The 13,218-nt window shown below is 39.6% G+C and overlaps 1 protein-coding gene across 1 annotated transcript in view; it reads right to left on the reverse strand.

Annotated features, from left to right (window-relative positions):
• LOC111145755 (DENN domain containing 1A) overlaps positions 1-13,218 on the reverse strand; it is a 499,803-nt gene that overhangs the window by 447,712 nt on the left and 38,873 nt on the right. The window contains exon 2 of the mRNA XM_022500941.1: positions 11,485-11,555. Within this exon, the coding sequence (XP_022356649.1) occupies positions 11,485-11,555 (71 nt within the window). The remainder of the gene's footprint in view (positions 1-11,484; positions 11,556-13,218) is intronic.

The raw sequence follows: 13,218 nt of genomic DNA on the forward strand, positions 1-13,218 counted from the left end.
CAGACCTTCCTTATACCCTTCACAAAACTCAAAACAGATCATAGATCAAAATATAAAACACAAAAGTATAAAACTCCTAGAGATGACCCTGGTATGGAAACGCCTTTGGATACACCACCACACATATGATCCAAGAAAGAACCGACAATCTGGACTTCTATTAAAAATAAAAACTTCAGGGTGCCTGGGTGGCTCAGTAGTCATTAAGCATCTGCCTTCAGCTCAGGTCATGAACCCAGGGTCCTGGGATGGAGCCCTGCATCAGGCTCCCTGCTCGGTGGGGATTTGCTTCTCCCTATCCCTCGGACTGCTGCTCCCCCTGCTTGAGCTCACACTCTCTGTCAAATAAATAAATAAAATCTTTTTAAAACAAAACAAATAAATAAATACTTCTGCTCTACCAGAGACAGTGTCAAGAGAATGAGAGGACAGGCTACAAACTGGGAGCAAATATTTACAAAAGACACGTTTGATAAAGGACTGCTACCCAAACTATACAAAGAACTCTTAAAGCTCAATAAGAAAACAACCCCATTTTTTTAAAAAACGGGCCAAAGACCTTGACACCTCCCCAAACGAGATATACAGATGGCAAATCAGAATATGAAAAAAATGTTCCACGTAGGTCATCAGGGAGATGCAAATTAAAACGAGATGCCACTACATACATATTAGAATGACCAAAATCCCAAACACTTGTAACACCAAGAGCCGGTGAGGATACGGAGCTGTAGGAACTCCCACTCACTGCTCGCAGGAATATCAAATGGCAGGGCTACTTTGGAAGACAGCCGGCAGTTTCTCAAAAAACTAAACATACTCTTGCCATCCAGCAATCATCCTCAGTATTTACCCAAAGGAGCTGAAAACTTACATCCACACAAACACCTGCACATGGATGTTTACAGCAGCTTTACTCATAATTGCCAAGACCTGGAAGGAACCAAGATGCCTTTCAGTAGGTGAACGGGTAAACTAGCACATCCGGATAATGCAGTAGGATTAAGAACTAAAGAGAAATGAGCCATGAAAAAACAATGAATAACCAAACACACATACACACACAAAACCATAAATGCATACAGCTGAGGAAAAACAGCCCACTTGAGAAGGCTACATACTGTTGATACCGGCTACATGACACTCTGGAAAAAGCGAAATCATGGAGACAATAAAAAGACCAGTGGTTGCTAGGGGGCTGGGGGTGAATGAAGGGATAAACAGGCAGAACACAGAGGATCTTTGGGGCATTGAAAAATATTCTGTATGATACTATCAATGGATACATGTTATCATACGTTTGTCTAAAACCAAAGGACACACAACACCCCGACATATACAGTGGACTCTGGGTGGTTAGGATGTGTCAGCACAGGGTCACTGATATTAACAAGTGTGCCACTCTGGTTGGGCATGTTGACATTGGGTGAGGCTGTGCGTGCCTAGGGCAAACATACACATATGGGAAATCTCTGTGTCTTCCTCTCTACTTTTGCAGTGAACCTGAATCTTCTCTAAAATATCTTTTTTAAAAAATGACAAGTAACAGCTCCCACTTACTAAGAACTTTCCATGTCCCATGCACTCCGCATTACTAGGTAATCTATCAACTAAATGAAGGAGATACTATTAAGGATTCCATTTTATAGTTGACAGAATGAGACTCAAATTGTCATTCTGAGGGAACTAAAATATAGATCAACAAACTCACTGCTCACACGGATTTTATGGTTTAGTGGGTCAGTGAATTGCTGGTCTACCTGGAGGGCTCAGGGCCTTAAAAACACCGTGAACCACAAATACAGCAAGAACCACCACACTGCCATGAATTACCAAAAATCATGAGACTCTCCTATATTGTAATTTATACCCAGATGGCCCCTAAATTGCACACTTCAGGAAGAAATCTGGAATCAGCTTCAAATAACTAAACATGAAGAAAATATATGGCTCACTTTCTGTTACTTTTTAAGAACAGCAATTCAAAGTCATTCTACATAACCAATTTAGAGCATCAGCATAGTGTAATAAAAAGCACAAACTTCAAGGAAAGATACACAATTAAGGTAAAATTCAAAATGTGATCTCGGTAGGAATACAGAGGGACTTCAAAGACACAAAAAGTTCTATTTCCTAAGTTGAGTAGTGGGTATGTGCATTTTCGTTTATTCTTTAAGCTGTGCATACACATATAATTTGTGTTATAGTTTCATAAACTGGTTTAAAGAATATAGTCAGAGAAGACCTCAAATCCCAACTCTGCCTTTGGGCAAGTTGCTTCCCATCTCTAAGCTTTGATCACTCAAATACTCATTGAGGGCCTACAGTATGCCAGGTACTGTTCTAGCTGTTGGAATTTCAGGTACAAGAAAGAGGTCATTTCTGCCTTCGTGGAACCCTGTTTTTCTTACCTAGAAAACTGAGCCCACTACCTCTTACTTCATTAGGTGATGAGCAAAGGCTTTATTACAATGAGATTTCCTTAGGCTTAACTATAGTTTAAAGAAATACTCTAACAATCCTGCAACATAAGGCACATTACAATTCTCAAAATCTTAAAAGCTTAAAAAGTACAGTGAGGGGAACCTGGGTGGCTCAGTCATTATACACCTGACTTCGGCTCAGGTCACGATCTCAGGGTCCTGGGATCAAGCCCAGTGTCAGGCTCCACGTTCAGTGGGGAGTCTGCTTGTCCCTCTCCCCCTGCCTCTCCCCTGACCCCGCTCAGGCTCACTCGCTCACTCTCAAATACATAAAATCTTTAAAAAAAAAAAAAAAAAAAGAAAGAAAAAAGCACAATGAAATGAGGTTTCATGCCTCTATTCCAAATAAGTGATTTTCAAGTGGGCATGTCAAGTACTCAGAGTCAGGAAAAATTAATTTTTAAGTAATCCATGTCTTTTGAGTGAGTGGTAATTTGTCCCTACACTACTGAAAATTATGTTCATAACTTAATACTCCATAAAGTGGATTCACTTTCACTAGAAAACTCCAAGGATGCAAAAGAAGAAAAATAAAGAAAAGCTAAAGTATCATGCTGACTCATTTAAAAGAAAAAAAAAACAAAAACTATAAGAAATCCTTGTACTGTTCATGAATGAAAACTGCCTCTCCCCTGATTTTCTACATAAGCCTGATTTTTCTTCCCTCACAATGTCTGATTTTTCTAACTACTGCATGTACAGGTAATATTAGCCAGTACTTTTCAGGATGACGCCATAAGAATGAAGTTAAAATCCTGAATCTACAACTTAATGGTTGTCCCATCTGGGCAGACAAATAAACCTTTTTGAGCCTCAGGTTCCTCAAAAATATGACCCATCTTAAAAGGGGCATATATTAACAATATAAGAACAATACTAAGAAAAGTGTAACAATATTAAGAAAAGTGACTGAAATATAATAAGGACTCAATAAAAGCCACTTTATCACCATTCTTCAAAAGTTTGCTGTGACTATATTATTGAAAAGAAGATAATAAATTTAGTTAATACCACTAATATTTTAATCCGAAGTAAAACAACTCTCAAAGGGCTTTTTCCCCCCTCCATCCCACTTCTAAAGAAACAGCATACATTTTTTAAAAATTTTTAAGATCTTATTTGAGAGAGAGACAGAGTAGAAGGGAGCACAAGATGGGGGGGGGGGAAGTACAGAGGAAGAAGCAGACTCCACACTGAGCAGAGACTGAGATCATCACCTGAGCCAAAGGCAGCCACCCAGGCACACTGTTTTTATTTTTTAGATCAATGTTTTATTTTTTTTTTTAAGATTTTATTTATTTGACAGAGATCACAAGTAGGCAGAAAGGAGAGTGGGGGAAAGCAGGCTCCCTGCGGAGCAGAGAGCCCGATGCGGGCCTTGATCCCAGGGTCCTGGGATCCCAGGACCCTGGGATCATGACCTGAGCTGAAGGCAGAGGCTTAACTCACTGAGCCACCCAGGCACGCTAGATCAATGTTTTAAAACTATCTAGTCACACTGAGCATCCACTGTGGTCACAGATCCAAGCAACGTTCATAGAATTAGAGACCTGCAAAGTGAAAGCTCAGATTCAGAATATAACAAATCTGGCTCTCAATCCCGTCCATTGGCTGAGACTTGCTTTTCTTCATGATACTGCGGATCCAGAAATGTGAAAGGCTATTTAAGAGAGATTTGAAAGCCAGGGTGTTTGCGTGCTTAAGTTACTGATCATAGCTGAAAACCACAGCTAACTGAAGCATCACGTCATAAGCTTTCCTTCCAGAGCTCTCACAACAGTTTCTTCACTGGACTATCCACTTCTTGCTACCAAGTGGCCACTGGCTACTGCAGTAGAACACTGGGCAGGGAACAGACACCGGAGGAAGCAGGTAGGCAGAACGGCCTCAAGACCCTGATGCTGCTAGCCACTCTCTTGGTCAGCTACACAGCTGCCCAAGCAGGGTGCCCATGGCAGGCTCCAAGATGCCAGCTGTAATGAGACCCTTGTGCTGGAAATGCATTCCAGAATTTCAGCACGGCCGGTACCATCTGATCACGGGACCGGCAGGCTCATTGCCCTTGTGAGAGCACCCTCTTCCAAGACCTTCAGTCAGACAAGCTAAACTCAGCTCTGGGAGCTTTCCCAACTCAAGACAACCTTTTTCGTTTTCTGGGGTCCCCAAGTAAAGGTGGGTTCTTGAGCAAAGACATAAATCAGAGCACACAAAATGGAATGTGACCAAAAGGCATAAAAGTTAAGAACAAAGTAGATCAAGTATCTGCTTGAAATATTACGACTTCTTTATAAAAATCACATACCAAAGTAACAAGTACTATGCACAGCGATGTTAGCTGGCATTATTTACAATAGGAGAAGTCTGGAAACAATCTAAAGATCTGATTGTAAGTAAATATTACTCATAAATATGATGTAATAATTCATAGCAAATGAAATTATTTTCACAAAGCTGTATAATAATTTTTGGAAAAGCTTAATGATTTGGGGGAGACCAGCAAGGAAAACATACGTAGAGCAGAAGTTCAGGGAAAAGTTTATACGTATGCTTATATTTACATATGTATTTATATATATGCTTTATTTCCACACACTGACACACAAAAGACTACAAGGAAATAAATATACCAAAACATTAATAGCGTATCACCAAGTGATGATTTTTCTCTTTGTAATTTTTCAAAAATTTTTAAATTGTATACATACTCAAAACAAGGTACTACAAATTTAAATAGGAAAAAAAACAAAAACACAAACCAGGATAATTTGTCAATATGTACTCAAATAACTTGAGAAAATTTAGTGTTTTTTTTTAATTTACAATGAGAATATAACACACCACAGTATAAGAAAAACTGTAAGAATGAAACTCCCACAGAAGTTTACAGAACAAAATGTATACTAAATCCTCCAATTAAAGACCTGTAAAGTAGTTTCAGTGCTTTCTAACCCACCTTCTCACAGCAGGGAATTAATCCTTCAGGGGGATGCAAACCAACTTCAAAGAGAAGATTATGCCCAGACACTAGTACTGTATAGCATAAGGTTTATACCTAAGTTTGCTCAGATACTTTGGCAGGGATCAGAGATGCAGATCCAAGAAACAAAGACTAATCTTAAGACAGATTCCTTGCAATCATTTAAAAAGACAAAAATAATGCACTCAATAATAGCCAAAAAAGGCAAATATAATAAGTTTTATTAAAAACAAGAAGGTTGTAGAAGTAGACAAAAGATACCTAAAATCAAACACTAAGTGACAGCTTATTCCCTGGTAATAGTAACTCAGAAATCTCAGAAACTCCCAAAGAAAACCAGAGGCACCGCAAGTTGTTTGCGTACCCAAATATTACTGGCACGATGTTTCTAAGGTGTCCCATTCAAATGTGTCCAAGGTCCTGATGCACTAAGTGGAGCTGACAAATCACATGTCTCTTCCATGGAGGTCACGGAATGTTCTCAAGTACAGTAAGTACACAGAGCACTTACAATACATGTCTTCAGTAAGGGAGACATTAAAAGCAATTGAAGGAAAAATATTTCTAACATCTAGTCATTTTTTTTTAAGATTTTATTTATTTATTTGAGAGAGAACAAGAGAACACAAGCAGGGGGAGGAGCAGAGGGAGAGGGGGAAGCAGGCTCCCCACTGAGCAGCGAGCAGATGCGGGGGTTCAATCCCAGGACTCTGGGATCATGACCAGAGCTAAAGGCAGACGCTTAACCAACAGAGCCACCCAGGCACCCCTACAGTCTAGTAATACTTCTCACAGGCCTGTTTCACATCTGTCATCTTTTTGTGAGGTGACTTTTTTTTTTTTGGTATGATTTAGAAGTACCTCATTATTTTATTTTTTTCTAAGACTTAATTTTTTAAGTAACCAATACACCCAGCATGGGGCTTGAACTTAGAACTCAGAGATCAAGAGTCACATACTCTACCAACTGACCCAGTAGGTGCTCCTAGGAATACCTGATCATTTTATGAAAACATTTTTTTTTAAAGATTTTATTTATTTATTTGACAGAGAGAGATCACAAGTAGACAGAGAGGCAGGCAGAGAGAGAGAGAGGGAAGCAGGCTCCCTGCTGAGCAGAGAGCCCGATGCGGGACTCGATCCCAGGACCCTGAGATCATGACCTGAGCCGAAGGCAGCGGCTTAACCCACTGAGCCACCCAGGCGCCCTATGAAAACATTTTAAGTAAAGGAGTAGCAGACCCCAGTAATTCAGATTTAGTTTCCCAACTGTTTCCTTGGTTTTGGTTTTGGTTTTTTTCAAGTAGGTTCCATACCCAGGGGAGGCTTGAACTCACAACCCTGAGATCAAGAGTTGCATGCTCTACAGACTGAGCCAGTCAGGTGCCCCCAATTAGTTTCCCAAATTTTTAAATTAGCTAATCATCTAAATGAAAACTAGAATCCTTACTAGATTAAAGACCTAAATGTGAAAGGCAAAACTATACATTTCTTAGAGGAAATTATCTTCATAACTGTGGGGTAAGAAAATACTGGTCCATTGTACTATATCATAATCGAGAAGTTATGATCAAAGTTAACATAAAGAGAGTGAAAGACAAACCATAGAGTGGAAGAAGACATTTGTAATACATACAATAAGATAATTAGTATCCATAATATAAGCTTACAAATCAATGAGGAAAAAAAAGGTAGAAAACTCAATAGGAAAAATGAGCCAAGAGACTTGAAAATCACTTTAAAAAACAAGGCATTCAAGAAGCCAATAAGCAGAAGGTGCTTGCTCTCATTAGTTATCAGGAAAATGCAAATAAAAACAAGGAGATACGGCTATATAACCATGAGGTTGACAAAATCAACACATCTAACTGTACCAACGACTGATGAAACTGTACAGCAGTAAGGACTATCAAACGCTGCTGGAGGGAGTGTAGACGAGCACAATTTTGAAAAACAGGTTATCATGATCCAGTAATCAAGTATGGTATCTATCCTAAGGAAAATACATTTAAGTGCGCCAGGATTCATGTATGAAGAATGATTACGGCGGCATTGCTTGTAATGGCCCAAAACTGCAAACAACTTCAAGTGTTTGCAACAGAATGGATAAATTGTGATATAATCCTAGTGTATTACACAGTAATGAAAATGAATGACTACAGCTACACACAACATGAAGAACCCTTACAAACATAATCTTGAGCAAAAAAAATAGCAAAAGTACACAAAAAATAATTCTGTTTCTGTAAAATTCAGAAGCAAGCACTATATTATATTTTTCAAGGAGGTAAGCTTAGGTCATAAAACTATAAAGAAAAACAAGTGATTATCATAAAAGTCAGGATAGTAGTTCCCTCTGGAGAAAGGAAAGGGGGGAACTCTGGGGTGCCAACCAAACCCAACTCCAACACTTACAGGGCCTCAGAAAGAGTACACATAGAGGCCCTCATACAATATGTGTTAATACATAACAGATATGAAACAAGCTTACAAAACATAAATATCTTCTATCCTCCTATCATGAAAAACATACCTTTATAACTGCCTGGAAAGCCAGATTCATACAGAGAATTCTGGGATTCCCCAGAGTTCCATGCAGAAACATGGTGGTCCAGGGAGAACTGGCCACTGGTCCATCACCCATCGTCCTCTTCTCCATCCCGCACAGCCAAGGACCTCACACACAAGCATGCAGTCACCTCCACTCACAAGTCCAAGCTCCATTCCATACCCTACTCTCCACACACAACCACACTTAGGCCATCCCTTGTATAGACCAGCAGCCATGCCCACCCTCAGAAGTATGGACCCCAGGAAAGGGACTCACACAGGCTCTGGAAACAAGCTCAGGGCCCTTCAGGCAGGAAATTCTGAGATCCTAGGTTTTTAAAATATGGTCTACCATGGAAAGGTTCAGACTCTAAAGCAGGCATGTCCCACAGGCCCCACAGACTCTGCACCACGGAAGAGGGCCAAAGCAAGGCCCACTAAAGCACAGGGCCAGGGGAGGGAGCCTTCCTGCAGTAACAGTATTTCCTTACACCCAGGCAACATTGTATTTCTTAGCCTGGAGAGCAGTAACATGGGCACATGATCATTATTTGCTAAACTATAAATGTAAGTTCCATGTATTTTTTTTTTTGCACAAATAAGGGATAGACATCATGTGCCTGTTTGTATGATACACAGTAACAGAGAGACACCTGCCAACATTTCATAACCCAAATATAATCATGAGGATATGATCAGATCCAAATCTAGAGACCTTCTGCAAAACAACAGACCTAAATTCTTCAAAACATGTCTGTGATAAAAGGTAAAGAATGGCTGCAAAACTATTACTTAATAAAAGAAACTAAATACATATGAAGCTGAATGGACTGTGTGATCCTGACTAATCAGATTCTGGATCAGAAAGGAAAATGCTGTAAAGAATACTATTGGCAAAACTGATTGAATTTAAACAGGAACAACTGACATTATATCAACATTAAATTCTCTCCTTTCAATAACTCTACTAGAGTTACGTATGAAAATTCTTAGCGGGGGGTGGGGGGGCACTTGGGTGGCTCAGTGGGTTAAGCCTCTGCCTTTGGCTCAAGTCATGATCTCAAGGCCCTGGAATCAAGCCCCACATCAGGCTCTCTGCTCACCAGGGAGCCTACTTCATGCTTCTCTCTCTCTCTCTGCTTATCTCTCTGCCTACTTATGATCTCTCTCTGTGTGTCAAATAAATTTTTAAAAATATGTATTTTTTAAAAAAGAAAAAAATCTTAGGAGATATATTCTGAAATATGTAGGGGTAAAGGGTCACTATGTCTGCAATTTATTCTCAGACGACTCAAAAATAATATGTATATACATACAGAATAATAAAGCAAGTATGGCAAAAAAGGGTTACAACTGATGAACCTAAGGAAAGGGCATATGCACTTGACCATTCTTATAACTTTCATCTTTTAAAATATTTTCAAAATAAAAAGTTTTTATAATATACTAAAGGGTTATACAAGAAAGAAGTTGTCTATAGGGCAGATGAATTAGCTGACTGGGGTAAGATACTAAGACTTTGCATTTTGTTCATTCTTCCATCTTATTTGTAATTTTTTTTAAAGATTTTATTTATGTATTTGAGAGAGAGAGCATGAGCAGGGAGGGAAGTGGGAGAAAGAGCAGCAGACTCCCTGCTGAGCAGGGAGCCTGACGCAGAGCTTGATCCCAGGACTCTGGGATCATAATCAGTACTGAAGGCAGACGCCCACCCACTGAGCCACCCAGGTGCCCCATCTTATTTGTACTTTTCTAATTTTGTTCTTTTTCCCAAAAAAATTCCTTTTAACTTTCGGAGGAAAAAAAATCCTAGAACACTGAAAGAGGTAGCAACCATAAAAAAAGAAAAATTCTGTCCCTGAATTTATCTGTCAAATCATAGCCATCATCAAATGGTTACTCTGTAAAGTAGGCCCGCAGAGGGGCTGCTGCCGGTATGCACCTAAGAACAGAGGCTTCCCAAGGCAATGGTTTACAGAGTAAGAGGGATAACGTAACATAGGTGCTAACATTCCACTTCTAGAATGACCATAAATTTGTAACCTTCATTTGATAACCCAGAAAGTGGCACACACAGTTATCTCACTTTCGCTATTAAGAGAAATTCATTCAGGGGCGTCTGGGTGGCTCAATGGGTTAAAGCCTCTGCCTTCGGCTCAGGTCATGACCCCAGGGTCCTGGGATCGAGCCCCGCATCGCATCAGGCTCTCTGCTCAGTAGGGAGCCTACTTCCCCCCTCTCTCTGCCTGCCTCTCTGCCTACTTGTGATCTCTGTCAAATAAATAGATAAAATCTTTGAAAAAAAAAAAAAGAGAAAGAGAGAGAGAGAAATTCATTCATTTAACAAATATTAGTGGCATCATGCAAAGCCCTGTGGATGACATGGAGAGATGTGCCCAACACGGTCACGGCCCTCGAGGTGGCAACTTAGCAGAGTAAAGAAGACTTGAACCAAAAATCCTAGTTATTCCACACAGTGGCCATGTGATTCTGGTAAACAATTTGACCAGAGATTCTATTTTCTCATAGGTATAATGGAGATGTCACCCAACTATCTTTAAAGGGTTGTATTGTAAGGATAAAATGTCCAACACATAGGACAACAGAACAGATACTCAATATAAGTAGCTATTTTATGAGTTTTACAGTCTAACATAATGAAATAGAAAATGTTGCACAGCCAGCTGAGAGCATAACTATCACTGGAATCCTGATTACTCCAAGTTTCTATTCCAAGTAAATTCACTTTCCCTAAACACCAAGTAATACACACAACTGTTTGTGTATGTGGACCAAGAGCTGCTCCTGACAAATGCATCACTCCTAGTTACCAAGAAAAAGAATACTACGTTATAGGGTTATTTTTTTCTCATTAACCAAGAAGGATTTTAGTTGAGAATATACTCAGTCTTTGCAAGATACTCTAACCTTAACTAAGACCCTGTTGTCCAGCAATACACGTCCAAATCAGTCCAAAAGCTAAAGCCAGAGGAGGCTTTTCCTTGAACTAATTTCCAACTTTTACCAGCAGACATAAAATTTACTACACTAAATCCATTTCAAACATCTCCTTCCAGTTTAGTGGCAGAGTTTTCCCTTTATATTATTTTGTAACTGAATTCTAAGCCTTCCTCATTAGCAAGGTGACAATATTTCATACTAAGCAGCTGACTTCCAGGCATCTGTGAAAGATACAAACCAAAACCCAATGATCACAGTGAATAGAACCATACTTCAAGCCTGATATAGTAGTGACTTAAATTGTTCACTGCACTTATTCTCCATTCCTTAGGATGATGTGGAATAAAAGGGGAAAACAATTAAATATACTTAAAGACAAATCACCGTTTAGAATATTCACACATCCCACGTGCACAGCTCTCTCCACCTGATCTTAGCCAAAAGGCCAAGAGGCGATGTCCTGCACAGCTATCTCATACGATAAACACAGATCACAGCCAAACATGCAAATACCTGAAAGAGTGCCACCCGTCCTCGGATAGGCCACTTCAACGTAGACTTCAAACGTGGTCTCTGGGTTCTGCCTACAAAAGAAACAGACTGTGATTACTGACAAGGATAGAGGCAGCGTGGTATGGAACATGCGGGCTGTGGTATAAGGCAGACTTTACTTAAAATCCTTGGCTTCACAACTTAATAGCTGTGGAGCTTTGGCCAAGTTACTCAACTTCTCTGAGCCATGCCTACCTAATCTATAAGATGAAAACACCTGGGATGCCTAGGTGGCCCCGTCAGTTAAGCATCTGCCTTTCCCTCAGGTCATATCTCAGGGTCCTGGGATCAAGCTCCTTGTTGGGCTCCTTGCTCAGTGGGGAGTCTGCTTCTCCCTCTCCCTCTGCCTGTATAACACCCCCCCCCACACCTGCCACCAGTTGTGCTCCCTCTCTCTTCTCTCAAATAAATAGAAACACTTAAGAAAAAAAAAAAATGAAAACACCTAACCAGAAGAATTACCGTGAAACTTAAAACATATAAAAACTGTCCAGGTATAATGGCTGACAAATAATAGGCTATAGCCGTGATTATGACTTCACAGGAGTCATGTTTTGAATTTACACAGCTGTACCTCCAAAGCCATAAGCAGAATTCTGAGGAAACTCAAACCAAGGCAACATTAGCACAAAGTAGCTTCTCCCGCATAGTCCAGATGCAGTCAGCTTGCTTATTTACAAGTTTTAAAGACTGAAACAGAGAAACAATATCCTAACCACTAGGCTATTATGAAGACAGGATGCTAATCTAAATACAAGATACCGTTTCCACACAGGGGGCTTCACCGGTACTGGCAATGGCAAGTATATGACACTTCATTATTATATCCTTTTACCTCTTTATGCCATAAATATTTCATAATAAGCCTGAAAAAGATCACAGCACTAACAGAACATTAACAGTTGTTAATTCTGAATGATGAGAACATCGGGTTATATTAGCTTTGAGTTTTCTCTTTGATTCTGAAACTACAATAAAAAGGTATTTCCAGATTGACTGAAAATGGTTTAGAAGAAAATGTTATACTTTCAAATGTCTGTAACGGAATTCTATTTTAAACCTGACAACAAGGCTCAGAAACTTTGAGTCACCCGAACAGATCTAACAGTTACTTTTAATCAAATAAATACCCTGAATTTGCTCAGCAGATTCCGCTTCTCAGAATAAATCATTCACCTCATTTCATCCTCATAATCCTATGAGGACAGGTAGATCGGTTATTATTCTCACCATACAGGTGAGGAACCTGAGGCAAAGAGATTCTATGTGACTTGGCGGCGGTGCCACAGCTAGTTAGAAACAAACACAGCCACAACCAGAATTCACCCTCCTGGGGCTCAAATTCTGTGCTTCATTGATTCTAAGATGAACTTTTCCCCCCACATTCCCACATCTCTTACAATCTATTGCATCTGACAATGCTAAATGGCAGCATTTTTTTTTCCTCCTTAGTAATACACATAATGGTATATTTTACAAATAATGGCATCTGAGATTCAATAAATAGGTTAATATTCCTTCTACTTCCTTAGGAGTAGAAAAATGTGTATTTTGTCAATCAGGAATCCATTTCTCTTGTGCAGGATCATCACTCCTTCCCTGAAGAGAAACTTAAGCTTTTGCTTTAAGTGAAAAGAGTTGGCTGCTCTAAAGTTCAAGGTATTTACATACAATTTTAAAAATACAATTTTAAAA

Source organism: Enhydra lutris, unplaced genomic scaffold (genome assembly GCF_002288905.1).
Source record: "Enhydra lutris kenyoni isolate GAN:26980312 unplaced genomic scaffold, ASM228890v2 scaffoldscaffold13, whole genome shotgun sequence".
In the NCBI taxonomy this organism is placed as follows: domain Eukaryota; kingdom Metazoa; phylum Chordata; class Mammalia; order Carnivora; family Mustelidae; genus Enhydra; species Enhydra lutris.